This window comes from Elgaria multicarinata, chromosome 14, assembly GCF_023053635.1.
Source record: "Elgaria multicarinata webbii isolate HBS135686 ecotype San Diego chromosome 14, rElgMul1.1.pri, whole genome shotgun sequence".
In the NCBI taxonomy this organism is placed as follows: domain Eukaryota; kingdom Metazoa; phylum Chordata; class Lepidosauria; order Squamata; family Anguidae; genus Elgaria; species Elgaria multicarinata.
This window is the reverse complement of record NC_086184.1, coordinates 16,688,131-16,712,160: the sequence shown is the minus strand read 5'-3', so window position 1 is coordinate 16,712,160 and position 24,030 is coordinate 16,688,131. Positions and strand designations below refer to the sequence as shown.

Below are 24,030 nucleotides of genomic sequence, written 5' to 3'. Positions count from 1 at the left end.
TTATTGATGATTATTTTGTACTTCAGGAAATCCCCAAACGTGCCAGTACCACCTCCTCTTGTTGCTCAGTGCCCTGTTCAGCCCCATTTCGTTTGGCATAGAAGACCTACATTAGCTAATAGAGGGAGCAATGCTTTGGAAACTACTGAAGCAGCACTATCTGGTACATACTGAATTCAAAAAGGAAAGACAACTTTGGGTTATTTTTATTATTTTTCGCTTTGAACTTTAACAGAAAGATGGTTGACACATTTTAATTTCCTTGGTTAATTGTAGGGGGGGGGACAACAGATGATGCCTCTAACGTTTACAATAAAAAGTATTTTGCTGATACAGCACACTCCAATTTATACCATTCCTGCTTAATTCACACAGCCACTTCAGTACTTCCAAAACCCAGAAACTATTTCTAATCTCATTTAACTTTAAGAGATGCAAGTTAAAAGTTTTGAGTCTTTTCAGGCACTGTGGACCAGTTTCCACGCATGGGACCATTCAGTTATCACTGCTCCGCACTGCCCTTAGCTCTCTCTCTCTCTCTTTGTTTCACACTGAATGCTGGTGAGGCGTTTGGTTACATTGTTAAAAGCGATCAGCACTCTGCAAAGTAGCTGTTAACTGTTATGTTGGCTGCAATCCAGTGCACAGTCAAGCGTGCTCAAACCCCACTGATTGCCACGAGCTTACTACACATAAAACAGTGCAACATATTGTGGCCCCAGAAATTAAGCAGTGAATGCACTAAAGGGAGAATTAAAAAGGTGGCAGGAAATATCATAATGAATGATTACAGCGCACTTGAGGCCAATGCAGCGATTACTGGAATGCCCTGGGAGACGCGTTCCCCCACCTCATGACTCGATCCTATGCTTCTCCAGTAACTTCCCAGGGTAAGGCAACATCTCATGCTATTGCTCAATGACAGAGCATGTGCTTTACATGTTAAAAGCCTCCACCGAAAAGGATTTCAAGTAGCAGAGCTAGGAAGACTTCCGCCTAAATCCTTGGAGGGCTGCTGCTGTTACTCAGAAGGTACCATGCTAGGCTAGATGGACCAATCATCTGACTCAGTGTAAGGTGTGTTCATGTATTGCTCCTTCCAAGGTAGCTGAGGAAACGGCCAGGCAAGTTCCCCAATCTGCCTGATTGCTTCTGAGTGTCTGGAGATGTTACTGGCGCAGCCTTAGATTCAACCAGGGGAAGGGATGAAGCAAGGGACAACTACACTGTTCTAAGAAGACGCCCATGATCAGGGAACTCTAAAGGGTTTTTTTTTTATGGTCATATTGGAACAGCACAAGACCATCCATAGTAAATGGCTTCTGCTGCACTCCAGCGGGGCCGTTGTGTTCAAACAACAGCAGTCACAATATTTTCTTTATTTTAAAAAATATGTTTTTTAAAAAGCAAAAGGCACCAATCTGCACACAGTACATAGAGCCTACACAATACCCGCCTTCAAGATAACGATGGTTAACTTCAACAGAATAGATACCATTGTAAAAAAAAAAAAAGAGAGAGAGAAGTAAAATAAAATCCAGCAGTTCTAAGATTCTCGTGTTCAGGCCATGACTTTGCCATTTTAACCTACACCAGTGGCTTCCAAACATCCTATTTCACAAAACTGTTTCAATACCATCTTGCTCGTCATGGAACCCGTGCACATGGGAGAGGATTCCTAGTAATTTTGAAGGTGCAATATCAGGTCGTGTAGGACCTGAATGTGACTTCAAAATTCCCCTTAGAATACACCCAAACTTACTCTGCATATGAAAGATGAGTCATGATTGACAAACAGGCCCAGTTCAGTTGGGAACAAGTTTTGGCGAGCGTTGGGCTGGCGTGCTTCCCCCTCACTTCTCCTTTCACACTCACAAGGAAGAGATTAGAAGAAGAAAAAAACTTGCTTTCCATTTTAACTATCCATAATTCCCCATGTTGACTGAATTTGGGAAGCTGTGGTCTGTTTAAATTCCAATTAATGAGAACAGACCAAGACCAAACCATGGTTTTAGATCCCTGTTTGTTCACTAACTAGAGTTTAGACAAACCACAGTTCCCCCAGTTCAAATGCCATAGGGAACTTGGTTTGTTTAAACTCAGAAGTGGATGCTTCCAATCTCCACCTCTGGAGCACGAAGGGGGAAAGTGCATGAGCCCAAGGCTCATGCAAGGGTCATTTATATAGCAGGAAGTTATTGTTCCCATGTCTGAACTAGGCCACTGTCTTTCAGACAAGCTTCCGTGCCATTGCTGACCTTCTCACTGCTTAACTCCAGATAAACTTCTGAGGAAGCACACAGTTCTCCAGAACCCAGTTTGAAAACCACGGATGGTACTCTATGCACTTGACACCCCACTGCTCCCAGCACGAACATTTGTAACCTCTCGTGGGGGAAGCAGGGTGGGATCCAGGATGCTACCCTGAACAGCAGCTCCACAAATACTCTTGTAAAATGGATACAGCCAATGCAAAACCACTATTGGTTACAGGCTTTGATGCAATCTAACTATAATCAGAACTTGGCTTCTTTGTTATTAGAATGGCACAGCAATCAGAAAACGCAAGGATTTCCCCTGGGTACAATATACAGAACCTTTGGCTGTTATTGGCATTTCTTGATCTCTATGGCCACCATTATGAAGGGAGCAAGCAAAATAAATGAATGTGCCTTTTTTTTGGGGGGGGGACAAATAAAAGGAAGTGGTGCTCCACAGACTTGGGTTACTGATAAATAATTTACCCTGGGGCGGTGTAAACATAGCTTTAATTTAAACAAATATTCTAAATTGACAATAATTGGATATCTCCAGTTGAGCAGTCACAGTAATAATTACTTGCGTCTGGTGCCTGCTCTGCCTGCCAGCTGAATCCCCTCTAGCCTATGAACGGGAAGCTGAAAGCTTACTTTTGATCTCCAGAAGCAGAGAGGAAGCACTGTCACAAAACAGAAGAAACAAGGGGGTTAAGGGAAGTGTCAAACTGCAACAGCAAATCCTCACTTGGGGTTGTGTGCCCACGCATCCGCGGATCCAGGACAGGTGGGGGACACTGCATTGGGGGTGTCCTTTCAGCTCCCTATGGCGAACAGATGCAAACCTGCTGATTTTCTGCTCCTTCCCACAGATGTAATAGCTATGAGGAGTTACATCTGTGTGCCTATGTGGGAATCCCCCTGGGTCAGTCCTCTCCCTGGTAACCATGCACAGACTGTGATGTGGGGGCACCAGAGAGGCCTCCTGGCATACATAATTATAATCATTGGAAAAATCATGGCAGATGCAGACAAAAGAAGCAAGATTTAAACACTGCTGGTTTTCTCTAGCCTGACAGCAGAGAACTTTCCCTGATAACTTAGCCCTCACCCTGCCTTCCCTGTACCCATGGCCACAGTTTTGTGTGTCAGATGTTCTAGCCTACCAAAGCTTATGCCACAAAAAAACAGAAAACTATGATATTGAAGAACGGTTGGTATTTTTATGTTATCAGCCCACTAGCCAGAGATCTGTATGGAACGTTATCAAGGGGAGACCTTAAGATGGTAAAGGCTTCCAAACTGTGAGCCCTGTGCGTTTTACATATAGTATACAACTAAATGATTTTTTTGTTTGTTTATAAGAAGAAAAATACGGTTGTGCGAACGCACTCTCATGAGCTGCATTTGCCAAGATTGTCTTATTTCAAGTTGCGGTCTATATTCTGCTCCACTGGAGACCAATGTGCTGTCATAATAGAGATGTGGGTATGTTGGTTACGGACAGTGTGCACCACAATATCATGGGAAATGTATACAAGGCCTGAAGGAGCCCAGCGTAATCCCATTAGCAAACCAGTAAAGACTCATCATCACTGGGGCTGATTTCTGGGAGAGGGGGAGGGGATTCTAGTATTGGCACTGCCATGGAATGGCACCCAGCTGGGTGAACGCCCAAAGGTTCTTCGTGATATGAATGTGGGCAACAGCAGCCCTGGCCGTCCACCTGAATGGGAACATTCATAGGGCTGCCAGAGTACATGGAGCCCCACTTTTTAAAGGGTAGCCTACATGGCTCTTCACTCAGCAAATTATTCCTGCTGGAGAGTCTGTTCTCTGCAACAGTCCTGCTGGACCCTGGCCCAACACGCTGGTGCATTTCTGTCACCCTTTCCAACAAAGGGTCTCTAAATGTTCTTCCTGGTTCAGCCTTGCCGGTTTGTCTAACCTCCCTGCTGGAGGTGTCTTCAGCACCCAAAGGCTTGTCGCTGTGTCCGTCCTCTGACTCTGACAGAGCAGCTGTGCAAGTATTTGACAGAGTATCTGAGGGGGATGATTCTGTAGCTTCTGTCCCTGAAGGCAAATTGCTGGTTTCAGATTCTGGGAGTCCCCTACTCGGGCTGCAGGTCTCTGTTTCGACAGGAGTTCCTTCGGGAGAAGCTGGGGGACTCTGGGCAGATGTCCTCTCTGTGCGATTGATGATTCCATCCCCCAGCACGGTCTGGGAAGTGTGGGTGGGGTTTAACAACGGGATCTGAGCTCTCACTCGCGGCCTGTGAAAGAATCTGTTCCACAGCCTGCCCAAGCGCCGTCGGGAAGAGCTTCGCCTGGACGAGTGGCGCCTCATCTGTCTCCTCATTGCTGTTCGGATGTTCTGCAGGACGGAGGCCTGTGAAGATAAATACAGTGGCCCCATTCAGAAGACGCCTTAAACCGTGGCTTTAACCATGGTGAATAAGGCTTTTTGCCTTATTTACTGTGGTTAAAGCTGTGGTTTAAGGTGTCTTCTGAACGGGGCCAGTGGCTTCCCCTCCCTCTTGGTTTGCATTGAAAGATTATTTACTTAACATCCTGGCTGCGATATTTTCTTGCATGCCATCTTGAAAACAACTAAGGATGTCAAGGAAGCCATCCTCTGAAATCAGGCCAGCCCACCGCAAAGCAGCCTTGCTAGATCTCTCTCTCTCTCTCTCTCTCTCACCTCCTGACCTCACCAATACAGGAGATTATCGGGATTATAGTGGACCAAGCCACTGCCCCCCCTCCCCGCTCCTGCCATCCCATTTCAGCCCTAACACTAAATGCCTCTAGGACTGCAAAAAGCTGATGCACAAAAAGATGAAAAAAGCCTGAAACAAAAACATGAAGTAGATCTCCTCGCTGCTTGCGTAATTACAGAGCATCCGCCGTAATAGGATCATCCTGCAGGGCTGAATGCGTTTGGCAGCACTGGGGGAAATGCAAATACAAAACCAAATCCAATCATTCACAAAAACTGCATTTGCGTATACAAGCATCCCTATGATTTTCTGGAAGAAAAACATTTTCGGTTGCCTTTGTAGCGGCTGATAAAATAAATTGACTTTCTGCTATCATATCTTTCTCCGCTTCACTCCTCACATGTTCCTAGAGAATCTCAGCCATCTTTTTGAAAGCAAGATTTTAGCAATCAACAGCCACATGTCTAACAACAGCTTTCTAAGTATAAAGGCACACAAATCCCAAATCTCTTGAATGCATTAAAATGTGTGAAAAATGGTTTAGCATACAATCAAACATCTCTCTTTAAGGGCCAAACTACACATTACATTGGCATTGCATGAATCTTTAAAACAACAACATCTGTAAGTAGCAGTCACTGGAGGGGGGGGGCTGATAAGGGTCTGGACTGTGAGGTCCTGAGCTCACTACCCCCAGCTGCTATTTGGCCTGGGAGGGAAGCTGCTATTGCAATTTCATTAAAAGGACCACACAATTGTCTTTCAACCAGTATAAACTTGGCGTAACTTCCAAGTCTGCAATCCTATGCACCCTTACTTGGGAGTAAGTCACAGTGAACCAAGTGAGACTTTCTCTAAACTAAACATGCAGAGAATCAGGCTGCAAATCGTCTTATAAACTGCCATTTGGAAAGCACATGAAGCAACGGAGAAAATATATTTTATTGACTAGCTGAGGCTGGAACATTGTCTCGATGTGTAATTTTGTACTAATGATGTCAATAAGTTAGGCAAATAACCCACAGCCACCTCATTCGTTCAGGTTTCCGCCACAGTTGTCATTGCTGGAACAAGTTACACATCCCTTTGTCTTTTCATCAGAGTTGTCAGGAGAAATTTCACTCAAAGCAAAACAACTGAGGATTTTTGAGGGAAACCAAACCAATTCCAATTCAATTACCCCAGAGGGGAGTGGGAGATGAGGTTGTTCAGCCCCTCGTTTTCACATTAAATGGTTTTCATGTTTACAAAACGCAAAACTTTCCCCCTAAAAATGGAAAACTGCGTCACTTTACCACAGGGGACACGCTTTCCCATATACTGGAGGTGCACCCCTGAGCTCAGGAGAAATGCTTTCGAATGAACAATATTCCAGTTCTAAAGTGACTGCACTGTAGAAAATGGCTTGATCAAAATCAAATTCTACTCGTGTTGCAATGAATAGGTAGACTGACTATAGACCCGAGGGGCTAGATCCGGCCCCCCAGGCCTCCGCAGAGAGCCAGGCCTCCTTCCCCTGGTCCGACCCCTTTCCCTGAACTAGAGCTCCTTTGGGAGCTTCCCAGTTTTTGTACAGCTTCCTCACGCCCATTCGAAAAAGTTGAAATTCCACTCCTAAGGCTTAAGGCTTCTTTACATGAGCAAAATAAAGCACAGAAGTCCACGCATCCTTTTCATGACATCAGCATCAGCCAGGACCTCTCCTAGGCTTCCCCCCACCCCCACCACCTTATTCCATTTTAAAATAGATCAGAGAAAACCTGCAATTAAGGGCGTGAAATTGGCAGTATGTAAAGCCGGGGTTGAGCATTGGATTTGCTGAGGAAGGACTTTCCCCTGTCTGCAATCGAGGGTAAAATGCCTCCCTGCAATGAAGGTAGAAAATTCTGATCCTCACATCCCACTAAGAGCACCCCTTTAAGTTCAATGTAGCTTACTCCCAAGTACTGAGCGTTACAGACTTACAGTGCAATCTTATGTCTACTGTGTTCAACAGGGCTTACTCCCAAGTAAGCATGCCTAGGATTGCAGACTCAAAGCACCATCTTACATCTACTCAGAAGTAAGTCCTGGCTTTCCTAGGGGCTGCGCGGAAACAGTACAGCTCAAGTTAACTTAGGAATACAAGACTTCCCCTCCTTTGTACACATGGCAGGGAGGGAGGCAGGGAGGGAGGTGCTCCCTCAATGCAAACCTTTAAAGGAGCCCCGGGAAACAGCAGGAACGTCTGTCCGCCTTGTCACCCTCTCCTCCCATGTAATCAGCTCATATCAATCATGCCCAAAACCAGGAACCAAAAAAGCCCCGGTTAAACAATGCAATTTCCTTTAACGTAGAGACGCTCTTAGTTACTGGCAGTAAGAGTTTTAAGCTAACATATGCTTGGGGTGTGTGTGTGTCCATATTTTGGCTCCACCCCTTTTCCTTTTGGCCCCACCCACAACTGCAATTCTCCGACATGGAAATCAGTCCTGGAGCTGAAAGAGGGACTGCTAGACCCCTGCGACAGACAAGCGACATTTACTTGTGACGCATTGTAAACAGGGAAGTCTTCCACCGGCGGGATAAGTCCTTGTGCGATCAGCTGCCCGTAGGAAGGTGGAGCTTCACGCCTCACAAACTCTGCCTCAAGACGGGTCATTTGGGTTTCAAATGCTCTGGAGAATGACAAAAGGGGGGGGGGGAGAGAGAGAGAGACTAACGAGATCAAAATAGGTCTCCATAGAATATCGGTTCCTCTTTTCTTTGCATTCGTCATGGCCCAGAGCAGCAAAGACAAATGCTGCTACCCACACATGACTAATACTGCAACCGGAGGCTTTATTGGCCCGAGAACAGCGATTTTGACTGAATGAGTTTTCAGGAGAGGGGAGTCAACTAAGAACACTGCCGGTATGATTCTGCAGATGTGCTTGATCTTCACACCTCTCTGAAATAACAGGTACCTTAGACAGAGCTGCTCACACAAACTTGTGCTGCTCCGATTTGGGCACTGGAGCAATATTGTCACTTTGTGGGTGTGCTGGTTCAAAGAGGAGACATTAGTATGGTCAGTACAGGAGGCACAATCAAAAGAAGTGACTTTGGCTCCCACAATAATTGATGCTTCCGTCTTTTAGGTACCTTTCTGTCCACTTCCAGTTTGGTATTAAAACACTAAAATTAACCAGTCTGGCCAAGGCCTTATTTTTACTTACTGTGGGGATGCCAAATTATTTGGCTTTTGTCAAAGATGTTCACTATGACAGCTTGAAAACTGGAGACTATTTGTATTATGCTTGAAACCTACTGGGTCCAGGTTTGGATATATCATTCCTGGTCTAACAAACTATGGTTTGTTGGAATGGGAATGAATGAATGATTTTTATTTACCGTCACAAGACCAGCAAAACAACACAACAATATAAGCACATATAATATTCCCAAACTGACGGAATAAAATGGGACTCAAATGCTCCCTCCTCCTTTTGCACAGGCAGCTGCAGAGAAGAGTTTCCATTTCCCTCTGATGGCCCAACAAGGAAACTGTGGTTCAAGTGCTCCCTATAGCTTAAATATACCACGACTCTTCGAATTCAGATGTCACAGGGAACCGTGGTTTGTTTTAAACTGGAAGTGGGGGCTTCTGATCTCCTCCTTGCAGGCACTAATGAGAAGGAATGGGAAGAGGGAGTGCATGCACACAAGGCACACCATGGCCCCATTCAGAAGACACCTTAAACCACGGCTTTAACCATGGTGGTTAAGCCAGAAAGCCGGGCTGTGTTCAGAAGACACCTTAAACCATGGTTTTAACCACGGTGGTTAAGCCAGAAAGCCTTATTCACCGTCTTCTGAACATGGCCTGGCTTTCTGGCCTAACCACTGTGGTTAAAGCCGTGGTTTAAGGTGTCTTCTGAATGGGGGCAATGGCTTATTCATATACCAAAGCCATGGTTTCCCATTACATCTGATCCAGGCCAAAATTAAATATTTTTTTATTTATTTATCATACTTATACCCCGCTCCTCAGCCAAAAAAGGCTCTCGGAGTGGCTTACACTTAGCAAAAAAGACAGTCCCTGCCCTCAGGCTTACAATCTAATAAAGACATGACACACAAGGAAAAGGAGTCAAGGAGGGAGGAGAGAGAAAGAGAGAGAGAGAGAGAGAGAGAGAGAGTCCAGCAGGAGCAGGCCCCGATGTTACTTCTGCCTGCTCCTGTCCCCTCGGTCCTTCTTCTTCCCCACAGGGCCAAGATGGCAGTTTGCCCTGGGGGGGGGGGAAGAGTCCAGCAGGAGCAGACCCCGATGTTACTTCTGCCTGCTCCTGTCCCCTCGGTAATTAATTCCCTAAATAGCATTAGGGAATAACAAAACTGAAGCAAGGGTGGGAATGGCCATTTCTAAAGTATCACACCCAAACCCACCTGTAAACTTACTTTACTCTTCAAGATTTACTTGGTGGCCCACGTTATCCTTGCTCAGAAAGAAAACAAAAAAGCCCTATTAGAAAAGTGGGGGAAAAGGACATCTCTTCACCTGTATTCCCTGGTCCTCAGTGAGTACAGCTTAAAGGCACATCCCAACGCTATCACTAAGAGCAACCCACAGACCAGGCTCCCGATGAGAGCCGCCGTGATGACCTTCCTGGGCACGATCACCAGGCAGCTGTGCTCGTCGCTCCCATCCTGGCAATCCTCTTGGCCGTCGCAACGCCACGTTTCAAAAATGCACAGGTTGGTGCCGCAGTGGAAGTTGCCCGGCTGGCACGTGAAGCAGTTCTTCTCATCTGAGCCATCGGGGCAGTTCTTTTGGTTGTTACACCGATCGAGCAGCGAATAGCACAGCCCGCTGTTGCCCTCGCAGGGGTACTCGTTCTTCTGGCAGGCAGGGCAGCTCTCTTCGTCCTTGCCGTTGGGGCAGTGCCACCACCCGTCGCAACGCTGCTTATCGGCATAGCATTCCTCATCGTCGCCGCACGGATGTTCCCAAGGAAGGCAGTAGCCTTTCACCTGATAGGTAGCATTGAAGCCATGGCCAGTGCTCTTTGGCCGGGCATGATATGCTATTGTCAGCTGCCCCTTGGAGGACTCCAGGCTCACCGAGCGCCTGTTGTTGTGATACGAAAGAGTCTGCATGAGTTTATCGCCTCTCTCCCCCAAACCGTCATACACCTTCACGTAGTCGTTGTACCCAAGCTGCAAGTCGAGCTGCAGGAGAACGTGGCGGTTATCTTGAGTGTCCACGTACCATGTGCAACGGAGGTCTGCCCGGCTGTGATCCGAGCGGAACAAGTCCGGAGAAGCGAAAGACCCGTAAAAGTTACCGAGCCTCTTGCCGCATGAAAGGTCGGGGCAGTTCTCTTCATCAGAGCCGTCGCTGCAGTCTTTAACTGTGTTACATTTCAGCTCATTTAACAAGCACTTGGTAGAATGGGCAACGCTGCACTGGAACGTTCCGGAAGGACAGATGCTGGACTGGGGCTCAGTTGGGGGGATGGTGCAGTTCTTCTCGTCTGAATTATCACCACATTCGTCCATAGAATTGCACTTCCAAGTGCTGGGAATGCATTTGCCATTTACGCAATGGAATTCATCAGACGGGCAATTAGTTTGGCCAATTTTTCCTGTGAAGTGAGAAACAAACGTTATTGGCCTGGGTGCTTCCAGAGGGACGGCTTCTATCGTTAACAAGCAAAAGGCAGCTATTCCATCTTTTCTTCCTTAATGGTGTTTTTTTTTTTTTTCTAGTTGGAAAAAAAGATGGAAGTAGTGGTGGGGAAACATGGAAGGGATACAAATGGAAAACGACGGCATTTTGACCCTCCCCCCCCCCTATAAAATTCTATGAATGAGGCAGTGTGATCATGCAATAAAAGCTTCACCTGGAAGGATAAAGCAGAGTCAAGATCTGGAAGCGAACGCTATCTTTTAAAATCTCTGCACAAGAACATTCCCGCCTTGTCTCGTCAAACACAAGTTCCTTCTCCTAACTCGCCCCACACAATCCCTTCTCCACAACTCACCCGAACTTTCAGTAGCCCTATTCCAAAGAGTGTCCTGGCTGTGAGTTTGTTTTAATTTCTACCTTGGGCTAAATCACCCTGGGGATGAACTGGTAGAAAGGAACGAGCGAACGAACGAATGAATGAATGAATGAATGAATGAATGAGATGACAAGGATCTGCTTGGTAGTTCCTCAGTGCGGTTCTTCTGGAGGCATCGTCCATTGCATCATTTGTACCATGTGATGATAAGACAACTACATCTGATTCTGTTCCCAGTCCTTTGGCTTCCTGCCCCAATACAACCAGTGTTCCTAATAGCAGAGGCGTTGCCAGGTTTCAGGGACACCCAGGCGAGGGAGGACACCCTACATTGGCCATCCCATTGTTTAGATTTCTTTTAGTATGTATCAGGGCATTGTGTGTCTGCAGATAAAGACAAGGCAGCTATTTCTGGGTTTGTAGTGTGTGCCTGGGGTTGGGGAGAGGAGGCTTTTTCCGGCCACACCAACAGATATGGTTCTGTCTGACTCCAATCTTCCCCATAGGAGTAAAACAAATCATCTGTTTGTATGCATAGACCAGTCCTACTGTAGATGCATTACACTTTGAGGAAATGGCAAGAAAACAGTATTGGAGGAGTGAAAACACACACACACGTTTCAAAATGCATGAACTGGACAGCAGTGTCAGCCATTTGGTTATTAATATAAGCAGAGGAATTGCAGAGTGGCAGAAGTACAGATTTCTCTTACTCTCTCAGAATTAGTTTATGGATATGCCTGCGCTGTGTGTTTTTTAAACCAATTCTTAGGTGGTGGCCCTGCTTCTTTCTCTCTCTCTCTCTCTCTCTCTCTCTCTCTCCCCCAATCCCCTCTGCCTGCTGCTGCCGTGCAGTTCTTTTTCTTTCAGCCTTTGGGCAACAGTGGTTGTGAGGTGGCATTTTCTTTTTATCCTGGGCTGGCAAGGCTGCCTAGGAAGAGAAGTTCTTTCTCTGCAGCCATGCGCCATTTTAATTTAAACAAGTTTCCCCAGAGCAAGAGTCACAGCTAACACAGCCAATCACATAACGCCTTTTGGCAGCCAGTGAAGACCCAGGAGTGATGGTCAGCGCTATCACTGACCATGCGACCCCAAAAGTGGTGTCTGTTTGATTGAAGCCGCACTGCCACTCTCACACTGGGGTAAGTCTTTCAATTAAAATGACTCAAAGCTGCAACCACAGCTTGGCTGCAAGCACAGAACTTCTCTTTCAAGCATACTGCAGCTTCTCAGTGTCACTACCTCTCACCTCTCTGCTGTTGTATGGGGCCCCTCCAGGCTGCCCCTGGCCTTAGGGCACCTGAACCTACTACTTGAGGTCCAACGGTAAAAACACCACTGAGCACAGGAAGTCTCCTTCCTTATCCAGTCCTAAAGTGTCCAGATTTTGAATGGAAGGCATCACTAAGTTATCCACAATATATATATATATATCTCTTGAGGCATAGGACACAGTCTGCCACAAGCAGAAAGACCCATACATCTGGAAATAAGGGCATAGTGTTTCTGGAACAGACAGAAAGTAAACCTTTTTTGTTTATGTTTCCCATCCCATACCAGATTAAAAGACATAAACACGGGAGAGAAGCTGATTGTATGTAAACTAAAAGGATTTTTTTAGGGCAGGGGTAAGCTACCTTTTTGGGCTGTGGGCATATTTGGCAGTTTGAGAAATGGTCCTGGGCACCATCACAAAATGGCTTCCATGGAAGGCATGGCAAAGGACAATAATCGGTCCAAATGGCTAAGTATGAGGCAGAGGTGGGGTCTGAAACCCAACACACTAAACAATTCCTTTGAACCCACATTTTTCAGCTCCAAGAAAACCTATTTTACAACAATCTCAGCTGCTGGTGCATTGGTGCCCATAGGTGCCACGTTGCCTACCCGTATTTTAGGGCAAAGTGTATGTGGGAGAAATAAAAGCAGTCCTAAGAAGCCACAGAGATGGAAGGGGAAGGGGGAGAAGCAATGGGGGGGAACAAAAAAATATTTTGAAGTGGCAAGTGAGGTTGATGACAAATCAACTTTCAAGTGGAGAAGCAAAAAAAGATCTGAGAACTGAAATCAAAGCTCTCAGATTTAAAAGGCTAACTGTTCTGATTTCAAAACTAGAACATTCTTTCCCCTTCCTTTCCTCAAATAAAGTGGTGAATAAAAGCATGGCTTTTTAAAATAAACAGAGTGCTCCTTCTTCACGTCACGCAGTTAAGGCAAACAAGAGCAAGAACCAATCTGAGGACAACAAAAATGGGCTCCTCAGCCACAGGGCAACTTTTGAGATCTCGCCTATTTTAAAGGGCTCCCTTGTAGTGTGCAAATGTGGTGTAGTGGCTAGAGTGTAGGGCTGGGAGTCAGGAGATCCGGGTTCTAGTCCCCACTCGACCATGGAAGCTCACTGGGTGACTTTGGGCCAGTCACAGCTTCTCAGCTCAACCTCCCTCACAGGGTTGTTGTTGTGAGGATAAAATGGAGAGGAGGAGGATTATGTACACCGCCTTGGGTTTATTGAACAAGTCAAACTCAAGGCAGGTTACAATAAAAAATATCAATCAAAAGAAAATTAAAAAGTTAATTTCTTTTTTAAAAGCATGCTGGGCTCAGACCAGGTAGGCCTGGGTTCAAATCCCTGCTCAGCTATGAAGCTCATTAGGTGGTTTTGGATCAATTACTCACTTTCAGCCTGACAGCTTTACAGAACTGTTGTGAGGATGAACTGGCATCAATCCAACACAGAAGTGTAGCAATTTTTTTGGAAAAAAATGAGGCTTGGTAGTAAAGCAGCACTGGGTAATCAATACACAGGGCCATTCAAACCAGAGAGAGCTTTTACCTCGGATGTAAGAAAGACGAAATCCCTGAGCCTGCCCTGAACTTGACGAATCTGAATGGAAAAATATCCAGATGTGGTCCCTGGCAGAGATGAAAGAAGGTGGGATGAAGGATCCACAGACTCTGTACTCCTCCCGCTTGGAAGATGGGCCAATCATTAGCCAATCCACTGAACATTTGGGAGAATCCTCCAAATCAAAGTTCTTAAAACTGCCAAAAGAAAAAGAAAATGCACAAATGAAGGGGGATTGATCTATTTTCAGAGGAACACACTTGAGAAATGCAAGAGGGTGACACTGAAAAAGTTACATGTGACTTATTTCATTAAAACTTTAATTTCAGTACACACTAGGACTTTTGAACCCCAAGGTCAGACTTTGAAATACCATCAAATGGAATAATAAATAAATAAATACAGGCATGGTCACTCCTCCATTGCACATTCAAAAGACTGTCATTGCAAGATTTGTAGCAAATTGTGTTGATGCAGCCATTGCAATCCTTGCATAAACATAAACATCACTTATTTGACTTTCTGTTTCCAAAAACCCAAGATGTAGGTCAGCTGGGGATACACTCATCTCTGAATTGTGCCAGATATTTCCACCACCCTGCCATCCCCTACAAGTCCTATAATGTCAGAATTCTTTTCCTGAGATGTGACAAGATAATAGAAACTTTTTTAAAAGTCTATTTTCTTCAACATCGCACTTCGCTGGAAGATCATCTCGACCATGTTGGAAGGGCTCCTGGGAGCCTAACCTAAGTTACACAGACACTATCACTCATTGGTAGGAAAAGCCAACTTTAATATTTTATCTCTCATTCCAGAACCAAAGGCTCTGAAAAAAATTAAACAGGGATGCCTTTAGCTTGCAGCCTACTCAATTAAAATGGCCCCTATCAATTAATCAGCTAACACTTTTTTTAATTAATCAATCATTAAAGCCTTGATTAAAGTGTGCAGCCCTAAATCAAATGTTTGAAAATCAGCAGAAGCTGGAAGCCTAACATACCTCCCTTGCCAGCAAATACATTAGAAGTCCAGGAGAAAAAAATAGGGCTATCATCAGTAATGCTACTATATCAGTCAATTAAAACAAGAGAAGTCACTGTTGTTTGTTACTCTGTCTAAGTAAGGGCAGACTGTGAACACAGCTGAAGCCTTAATTGGCTCATTAAAAACATTCAGCTTAACTGTTTAGAGCAAGGCAGTGGGAAGGTAGAAAGCCTTGCTTGTATTCCCAGCTCAGTTACTGGTGTGATGTGGAACCTTATGTTAGGAACAATAGGCCTAAACGGCAAGGCTTGGGTCACCTGCCCCTTTCTCCTGAAGGCCATGTGAAGAGGTGTCAAATGCGGGTCTGAAAATCCCTCTGTGCTAAAGAGGTACTGGGCGCAAATGATGGGGAAATTGACTGTGCAAGCTTCACAAAAATGAATGAGAGTTTTCCTTCCTGAGTTACAGTACATGCTGTCCTTTGTTTCACCTTGCCTAATATCTTGAGTTAGGGCTTGCTATTGTGTTAATTTCACTGGCAGGGTTTGCAGATTTTATGTCAATTTCACAGGCAGGATTTGCTTTTCTGTCAATTTCACAGGCAGGGTTTACTATTCTGTCAATTTCACAGGCAAGTTCCTAGAAGTAAAGAACCTAGTGGTCTTCAGTTTCTGGTCTCCTGTTGGAGCTAGCTAAACATACACCCTTTCTTGGTCCCTGGCTGACAGCTGGTCGGCCACTGTGTGAACAGACTGCTGGACTAGATGGACCCTCGGTCTGATCCAGCATGGCTCTTCTTATGTCACACCATGGTTTGTCATGAACAGGCATTCGGCCTACACCTTTTCTCCTTTCTAGTTTGCCAAGTCATCCAAATCAGGCAAACTAGGGCCTACGCAAGCCAGAGTTTTACTCCAAACAGAATTAGAAGCTATAGCTTGAACTGGGTTTCCAATTCTGATTTGGAGGCAAACTGAAGCACACAAAGGAAGATAGCTCACACTAACCAACCCATAGTGGTTACATCTGAACCAGGTCACTGTCTCTAAAATAGCTTTGGATGTTGTTGTTCTCTCACAAGAACCTCCATGAAGAAAGAGAAGAAAATTCCTTCACACGCAAGCTTCTTGAACCTGAAATTGTTTTGACAAAATCAGCCATCATACCTAATAGTTATCACATCTCCACGATCACCTTGAATGTACCAGCTGCAATTGACAGATGGAGGATAGTTCAGTGGCCAGGATGGGCTATATATGACTCCGCGTCGCTCAGTATGCTGTTCCAGTTTTCCACTGCAAGCAGCTGTCAAAAGCAACAACAAAATGATAAATGATAGAAGTTAAAGGCATACTTTGTCACAACAGTTTTCACCAGGTTTTTTTTTTGCTGGTGTTACCTTTCATTACCCTTTTCTGCCTCTTTTGCTTTACTAAACTATTTGGTTTTCCAGATTAAATGCGGCTGCACAGACATCTTCTAGGAGAGGATCAATAGCCCTAAATGAGCCTGCCAAAAAGAACATGATAAAAAACTTTGTACAAATCTGCCCAAAGGAAAAGGTGATGTGGAAATCCCTTTAACAAAGCTACTAGCAACCAGAGGAAATACAGAGCCACATCTAAGTAACTAATACCTGTTATCCTGAAAAGTGGTTGATTTTTCCTTCTCCCCTAAACAGACAAACTCCTAAACAAACACAAGTGGCCATGCTGGCTGGGGATATGGGAATAGAGTGAGGTGGTCACCTCAGGCAGTAGATGCTGGGAGGTGGCAGCAAGTTGTTGGAGCAGAGAGAGATGTGGTCCATGCTACCTTGCCTGAAACCCCAAGTTAGCCTGATGCCTTCAGATGTGGTGGTGGATGTTGTCCCATTATTGGTGAGAAAAAGATTCAACTACCAGTCCAGGTGGCTTTTGTACGTGGAATGGGAAGGGACACCTTGTCCTTCAACTAAGACAGCAAAATGTCATGGACCAGCCCTGTCTGGGAGTTGTAGTCCAACACACCTGGAGAGCACCAGGTTGGGGAAGGCTACTTTACTGGAACTGAATTCTCAGCTATTGGCAAGGCAGTGAAACTCAAATGCTATTAGAACTTACCTAAGGAAGGGACAGCACTTTCAATTTTCCCAGACAAGAAGAGATTCACTGTTTTGAAAACAGAAAAAGAGAATATATATTTGTTACAGATCACATTTTGAAAATATATGTTCTTCCACCCAACACCAGGTCTAACTTGTATCTCAGTCATACTCTTCATTCTTAAGAGAATAGGAATATAGTTGCATGTCTAAGGCATATGATATGTAATAACACTTATTTTTATTTTATTTATTTATTTAGAATAGGAATAAAGGACAATGACACAAAAGCTGTCAGTTTACCCATTTAAAACTGCAATCCTAAACACATCTACTAGGCAGTAAGCCTCACCACTGGACATAGTTGGGCTTTCTTCTGAGTAAACACTTATAGGACTGTGCTGCATATATTTATAATCTTTAGTTGATCAGTTGAAAAGTCTTGTAACTAAGGGCATGTCTATACTGGGCGATATCCCAGGGATCGTCCCAGGATCGTCTGTGCGTCCACATGACGCACAGGGAATCCCAGGAGTAGGGAGAGAAGATCCCTGCATTTCCCCGGGATATCGCCGTACCCTTTCTTCGCGGCTTTCCCGTGGTCCTGGGACAATCCTGAGGACTGCGGGTGGTGTGGCCGGCCACCCCAGCTTCTTCCCTCTTCCCTGCAAGTAGCGGGGGTCATCTGAGGGAAGGAACCAGGATGGGAAGAGTCCACGGCCATCAGGGGTGGGGTGGGGAGCGTGGTCTTTTTTTCTTTTCTTTTCTTTTTTGCTTACTTTTTTGCTGGAGTGCAGGTGCACTCCAGCTCCTGTATTCTTAAAAAAATATAGCAGGCACGACATCCTCCTTCTTCCCTGGACATCATGCACCATGTGTGAACACAGGGGGAGGATCTCACGATCAGCATATCACAAGATCCTCCCCCCTCCCTCCCGGAATGCCGGGAGGTATAGACATCCCCTAAGATTGTAAGCAGGAGGGCTGGGAAGAACCTGGCTCAAGAATTCTCTATTTAATAAGCCCAGGCCTCCACCTGCAACCTGGAGAGAATAAAGCTAATCTACTTTATAGACTTGTTGTAAGGATCATGCAGATCATGTAAGTGAAGTGCTCTGAACACTCAAAAAGAAAGCACTATATAAATGCTACATTTTAGTAAGGAAAACATCCATTCTGGTGTCTAGTCAATACTTGGCAGGTGACATCCATAAAAAAAGCAGCTGAAGACAACGCATCTTGCTCAAAGTCATGCAGACACATGTATGCCAATGTCATCAATAGCAGACTACTTAGATCAATATTTTAATCAGGGATCAATGCTATTCATAGGCTTTGTAGCTAATATCTACCTGTATGCCTCAATGCAAAAGATTAAAATGTTGCAGGGTGGAAACCATATACAACAGCAACAAAAAATATCCACAACTGACTGACTATTGAGATCACATTAATATAAACAAATGGGTTGTGGATTATAACTGAATATGTAACGAAACAATCTGCTATATGAGTCACTGTCCAGTAAGACACAACACAACAAAGGGAAACATGTTTTTAAATCACTCCGTAATATAACTGATTGCTCTGGAGGATCAACTCGGAGTATTTGGCTCCTTAAAGAAAGATGCCAACAAGTGAACCTAATGAATGTTTTATATCAACAAACTTGAAGAACTGGCGGAATTATAATGGACAGAATTATGAAAATTTGCAGGCAGTGGAGGGGGTAAAGTCCCAAAATTGCCTCTTGTGTTTTCAACCCGCCGGTGATGGGGTGAAGACAAAAATGAGGAGGAAAGCAAATGCATTGGGTTGTTCCCTACCTCTTTATTAATTAACACACATTGGAATATTATTTTACTATACAGTTAATGGATGTGCTGATGCTGGGTAATTATTTCATTAGTTTCACAGCTTATGCTGAATTCTTATGGGCACTTCAGCGGCATCATTAGCAAGCCTCAATGCCAGCATGCCATTACACAGGTGCCTTGCTAGGCCTGGGTTCATGAGTCTCCAGCCCGGAATCTATTCCCCAAAGCCTTGAGTGTCAATTGATACCAATGGAAGGACTTTTTTCCTTCTCAGTTTAAGATGATTTTCAAAGGTGATTGCAGCTGGAGAGGGTTATCTCTCTCTCTCTCTCTCTCTCTCTCTCTCTCTCTCTCTCTCTCTCACTCACACACACACACACACACACCCCAACCCAAAAACCCTTCCCATGGATGGCAATTAACCTCAGGAAAAAACTTTCTACTGGTGCCAATGGGAGGTTTCTTCTAAGCTTAATTGCCATGCTGGGGAGGGTGTGGGGATTTCCAGGAGGAGTGCAGTTATGCACTGAACCCCCTTCCCAAAAGAAACCTCCCCCCACCTCCTGGAAATTAAACTTAGGGAGAAATTGCTGCCAATGGAAGCTTTTTTTAAAACCTTAATTGCGTGGGGTGGAAGTAATTTTCCATCAGGAGGAAGAGAGTGAGAAAGAGAAAAGTGGGGGAGGAAGAAAGAAAAATGTGTTTATTGCCCTCCTGAAAGATTAAACAGTCTGAGCAGCAAAGCGCTTTTCTCCAAATATCCCAAGTATATGTTACATCCTGGTCTTGTGTGTGTGTGTTTTAGTGTGCGTGGTACAGCAACTCCTAAACTTTGGGGGAAGGGGGATGACTGAAGTAAAACAGCACTCTGTGTTTTACTTCATAAGATCAAATCACAATTAAAGTTTGGTTAAAACAGAAATTAGAAGGGAAACAGGGAAAGTAAAAGGTGATGTTATTGGGAGGACACCAATACAACTATCGTTTTAAAAGCAGGATGGGGAAGAGGAAAAACTAACAGAGCCACTAAGGCCCAATCTAAGGCCTCGATACAAAGGGAGAAGTGGGTAATAAATAAATAAATAAATATTATTATTATCATCATCATCATCATCATCTACACCAAGCAGGATATAGCACTATGAAAGCAGTATGAAAGTGGTAAATAAAAGGCAGGAGTCACACTCCTGCTTTATAGCGGTATTGAAGTGCGCTGCAGGATCTACACTCCTGCTTTATAGTGGTACTGAAGTGCACTGGCAACTGTTGGGGCCCATTGACACATACCATATACTGCTTTCATACTGCTGTATCCTGCTTGGTGTGGCTCCTGCCTTTTATATATCGCTTTCATAGTGCAACATCCTGCTTGGTGTAGATCAGGCCCAAGCCCTACAATTGTACAGCCTGCCATAACATAGATCCTACTACCTGCCAATCTTAGACGTGTTGGTGGCATCCCAAGCTGGGGGTGGAAAGCAAACTGGGCACAACTCCAGGGCCAGTCATCCTCTTCAATAGAAGCCTCTGCTGTTGGTGCAGATTAGCAGAGAGGCATTCCAGAAATCCCAACACTTTCTGAACAAAAGGAAGCTCGCTCCACAGGGATAGGTTATGAGGGAATATCAAGAAGGGCATCTTCCCTTTGCAAAGGCAGACCTAGTTGTAGAAAATCTTAATCTATCACTATGGGAGAAGAGTGTCTGATATCTCTCAGTCCAGCGAATCCTGTTGATACCCTTCATTTAAAACATTCCACATCACAGCCACTTCACATACCAGAATACTCTTGCTTTTCTTATTTTATTTTATTGCTATTTATAGAATTGCTTTTATTTTCAGTCCACATAGGACTTCTAAGGCTTTTGAAGGCAGGAAAGAGTAAACTGGGCCAGGGGTGACCGGGTTTGCAGACATCCTGGCTTTTTAATTACTAGAATCTGCCCATTTATAACATGAAAGCCAAGATGTTCAGCTTCCTGCACATGACACTGGTTCCATGCTGCACACCATGTTGATTACTAGGCTGCCAGTATATCCCAGGCATAAAGTGCAAGGTCGCTTTGCAAATAAAAGACCTTTACAGTAAGACCATTGCCACTCAAATAACAGCTCTATGTTTAACTTTTCCAGCTCCTCTACCCACCACATATCTCAACATTGCACTTGGGAGGTACTTGTTCTTACTTTACCAATAGAAAAAGGGAGGCATAAAATGATTAGCTAACTCTAATTACCCTGGAGTAAGTTCCATTGATTTCTTCCATCCTAATGTATCTTTATCTTGGAGGAGGAACAGAAGAGGGAGGAAGAACATTAGGTACTTGCTGCCATTACTTGAAAGCCTTCTCTTAAAGACCAGAGCGAGGTCGAGAACTACAGCAAAACAAAATCGGTGGCTGATAATACTACATGTACTGCATCTGCATTTCATAAGTTAAAACCTGCTGTGACAGTGAAATGGGAGAGATTGCTGCAGGCAGGAGGTGGAAAGTGAGAGGTGGAACACACAGGGAAAGCAGCAAGAACTAGGATTTTTAGTCCTGATTCAACTGAACTACTATTCAAGCAAAAGAGAATGCAGGATAAATATGATCCACTCCATCTTGTGTGGGTGAAGAGGCCCTCCTCAAAAGCGGGGACTACATAAGGATGTAACTATCCAAATCTGGTTAAATGGTTACAGCCTTGACTAAGCAAAATCTCAGTGCTATTTCTCGTAATGGCAAAAGAGAAAAGTCTGTTCTGTACAACTATGTATGTGGCAAAGTGTACCCTTCAATCATCAAAGTTCAATATTTTAAAGTTCAAAAGGGACTTTAATAACCAGGAACACAAGGAGAGCAAGCTTTGTGCACAGATTCTCACAAATTTTGAGGACCAAAAAACCTCATTTTTGAGGTCTTGCATTTGCCGTCAAATGTTGTACATGACAAGCTGCTTGACTTTTTCATCAAGTAGATGGTTAGATTTCCTTTCTATCCAATAACAGAAATCTCATCTTAAAGCTGCCTTTCAGAACAATCTGATACATCTAGTCAAAAGTCCCACTGAGTTCAATAGCGCTTATTCCCAGGTGAGAAGCTATATAAGACTGCAGCCTGTTCTATTTCTATTATTACCTTGTGATGGTCTTATAAAGCACTTTGTAAACTAGTAAAGCATTTCCATTCCGAAATTTGTTTCTCTGCATTTGAAAAATCTGTACCATCAGTGTGTATTATTAGCATATATAAATGAACACGGAGTGCATGTACATTTATAAGATATTATCAGCAACAAATCAAGAAGGCTGTTAGAACAAACCGCTCTAACTTGTTTGTAAAACGGAAGTGAGCCAAAATCACCATCCTGCTTGCCTTCCTGAGTACAGGCTACTAACTTCGCAAAAGATCCTGCCTCCAGCTACAAGGAGGGGAAAAACAATTCTCAAGAAACACAGTCAAAACCACAGATCACTAAATGAAAGAGTCACGGTCCTACTGAGCATTTCCATGTGAAACATAAGCTGGGTGCAGAAACACACAGACACACACACACGCTATGCATTCCCTTGAGCAAACAGAGCTGATGTCACTTCATTCTGCAGTGCCCTTGCATGAGGAAAACACGCACATCGGGGCTGTGCCCGTGCATACCACATCCTCCCCCCGCCCCGTGCGTTTGGCATGTGCGTTCTTGCCTCCTGTATGTGCAAACCGTGTCAATGGGTCCATGCAATTACCCAACATGTTTCTCTCTGTTTGCTCTCAGCCGGTTGTTATGTGTGCGCATCGCCTCCCATGTGCCCGGTTGGCGTGTTGGTTACTTCCCGCAGCGTCTCCTCTCTTGAAGAGCCGGTAGCACCAGTGTGTGTGTCCTTAGCGAGTCCATTTGATGTGTATGCACAGGTTGGCGGTGTTGAATTGGTTTCTCCCACCACGGACCAGATGCCTCTACATGTTTGGTCCGCTGTTGAGCAACCGGTACCTAAAGATCAAGTGCCTGCTCTGTGTGTGTGTGTGAGCGAGAGCGAGTGTGTGTGTGTAAGACACACACACACACAGAGGAGTATGTGTGTGAGCTTGTGTACCTTTTGGACGCTCGCCTGCCCTCCCCCTTCACTGATCCCACAGTCAGTGAAGCATCCTTGCCTGACATCTATCTGCACCTGCAAAATGCCTCCCTGGTCCCTCGCCTGCCCATCTCCAAGCCCTTCTTCAGCCCAGGCAACGCACCTGGCCATCTCTCCATCCCTCTCCCGTTAATCTAGGACCCCATCTCTCGTCTTTCCCCTTGTTTCCCCACACACACACACACACACACACCACATTGCTCCAACACCCTTCCGTGCATCCGGAGGGGACATTAGCAATAACAGTCATGAGAACAACGACCCACTGCCTGCCCGCCCGCATCCCCCGTCTACCGGCTCCGTCCCAGCTGGCCCTGGCTCACCCAGGCAGATGGCAGCGAGCGGCCCAAGCGTGCCCGGTGGCCGGAGCTCTGCGGACGCCGTGTCCATGGCGGGTCCCTTTGCCCTTCGTCCGGGGAGGAAGATGCGCTGAGCCTTCGGCCGCTTTTCTCCTCACACCGCCGCCGCCGCCGCCGTGCTCGAGGAGGAGCCGGCGCTTGTCCGGACCGGGGGCGACAACAGCGGCGGCGGCGGCGGCGGCGGCGAGGAAACATCCCGTCTTGTCGCCATGGCCGCCGGCCTCGTTTGGGCTCCTCGACCCGCAGCCGCAACCGCTGCCACAGCCCGGGCTGGAGACTTCCAGCCCGCCGCCGCCGCCGCCGCCGCCGCTTGCCCCTGAGGCCCAGCCCCGCGTGACGCGACGGCTCCGAGGGGGCAGGCGGAGGGCAGGGCCGGCCTAGGCGGGAAGGAGGGCAGGCTGCGTGAGGGGAAAGTGGAGCGCTCTTCCTGGCGGGGCCTCCTCCTGCTCCGCCCCGCCATGACGGCTTGAGCTACGACTCGAGGGACGCCTCAGGCAGCGCCGCCTTTCCCCCGGCAACGCGCCGCTGAGGGCAGGGCTTCAAGGGAGGCAGGGCTCAGCCCCGGGACTTGTTTTAGTTGTGGGGGATTTTTAGGCCGTTCATGAACATGTGAGGTGGTTATTTTCAAGACGAGTGGCCTCTGAACTAGGGTGACCATATGAAAAGGAGGACAGGGCTCCTGTATCTTTAACAGTTGCATAGAAAAGGAAATTCCCTCTTCATCACACCAGTTAAAGCTGCAGGAGCTATACAAGAGTGACCAGAATTAAAAGAGGGCAGGGCTCCTGTATCTTTAACTGGTGTGAGGAAGAGGAAATTTCACC

At 45.6% G+C, this 24,030-nt stretch overlaps 1 protein-coding gene across 1 annotated transcript; it reads right to left on the bottom strand.

Annotated features, from left to right (window-relative positions):
- Positions 1-2,382: 2,382 nt before the first annotated feature.
- On the bottom strand, positions 2,383-23,251 carry LRP3 (LDL receptor related protein 3). Its single transcript, XM_063141112.1, has 7 exons — positions 23,171-23,251; positions 16,936-16,983; positions 16,000-16,138; positions 13,835-14,043; positions 9,495-10,581; positions 7,500-7,632; positions 2,383-4,644 (listed from the first exon to the last, which is right to left on the bottom strand). The coding sequence occupies exons 1-7, from the start codon at positions 23,235-23,237 to the stop codon at positions 3,823-3,825; spliced, it is 2,505 nt and encodes an 834-aa protein (XP_062997182.1). The 5' UTR covers positions 23,238-23,251; the 3' UTR covers positions 2,383-3,822.
- Between the last annotated feature and the right edge of the window lie 779 nt (positions 23,252-24,030).

Excerpts from the sequence above, each read along its gene's own strand:
- LRP3 (XM_063141112.1), bottom strand. The coding sequence starts at position 23,237 with ATGGACACGGCGTCCGCAGAGCTCCGGCCACCGGGCACGCTTGGGCCG. Across the intron at positions 16,984-23,170 it reads GCTCGCTGCCATCTGCCTGG|TGAATCTCTTCTTGTCTGGG; the intron begins GTGAGCCAGGGC and ends TTTTCAAAACAG. Across the intron at positions 7,633-9,494 it reads CTGAGGACCAGGGAATACAG|AGCATTTGAAACCCAAATGA; the intron begins GTGAAGAGATGT and ends GTCATTCTCCAG.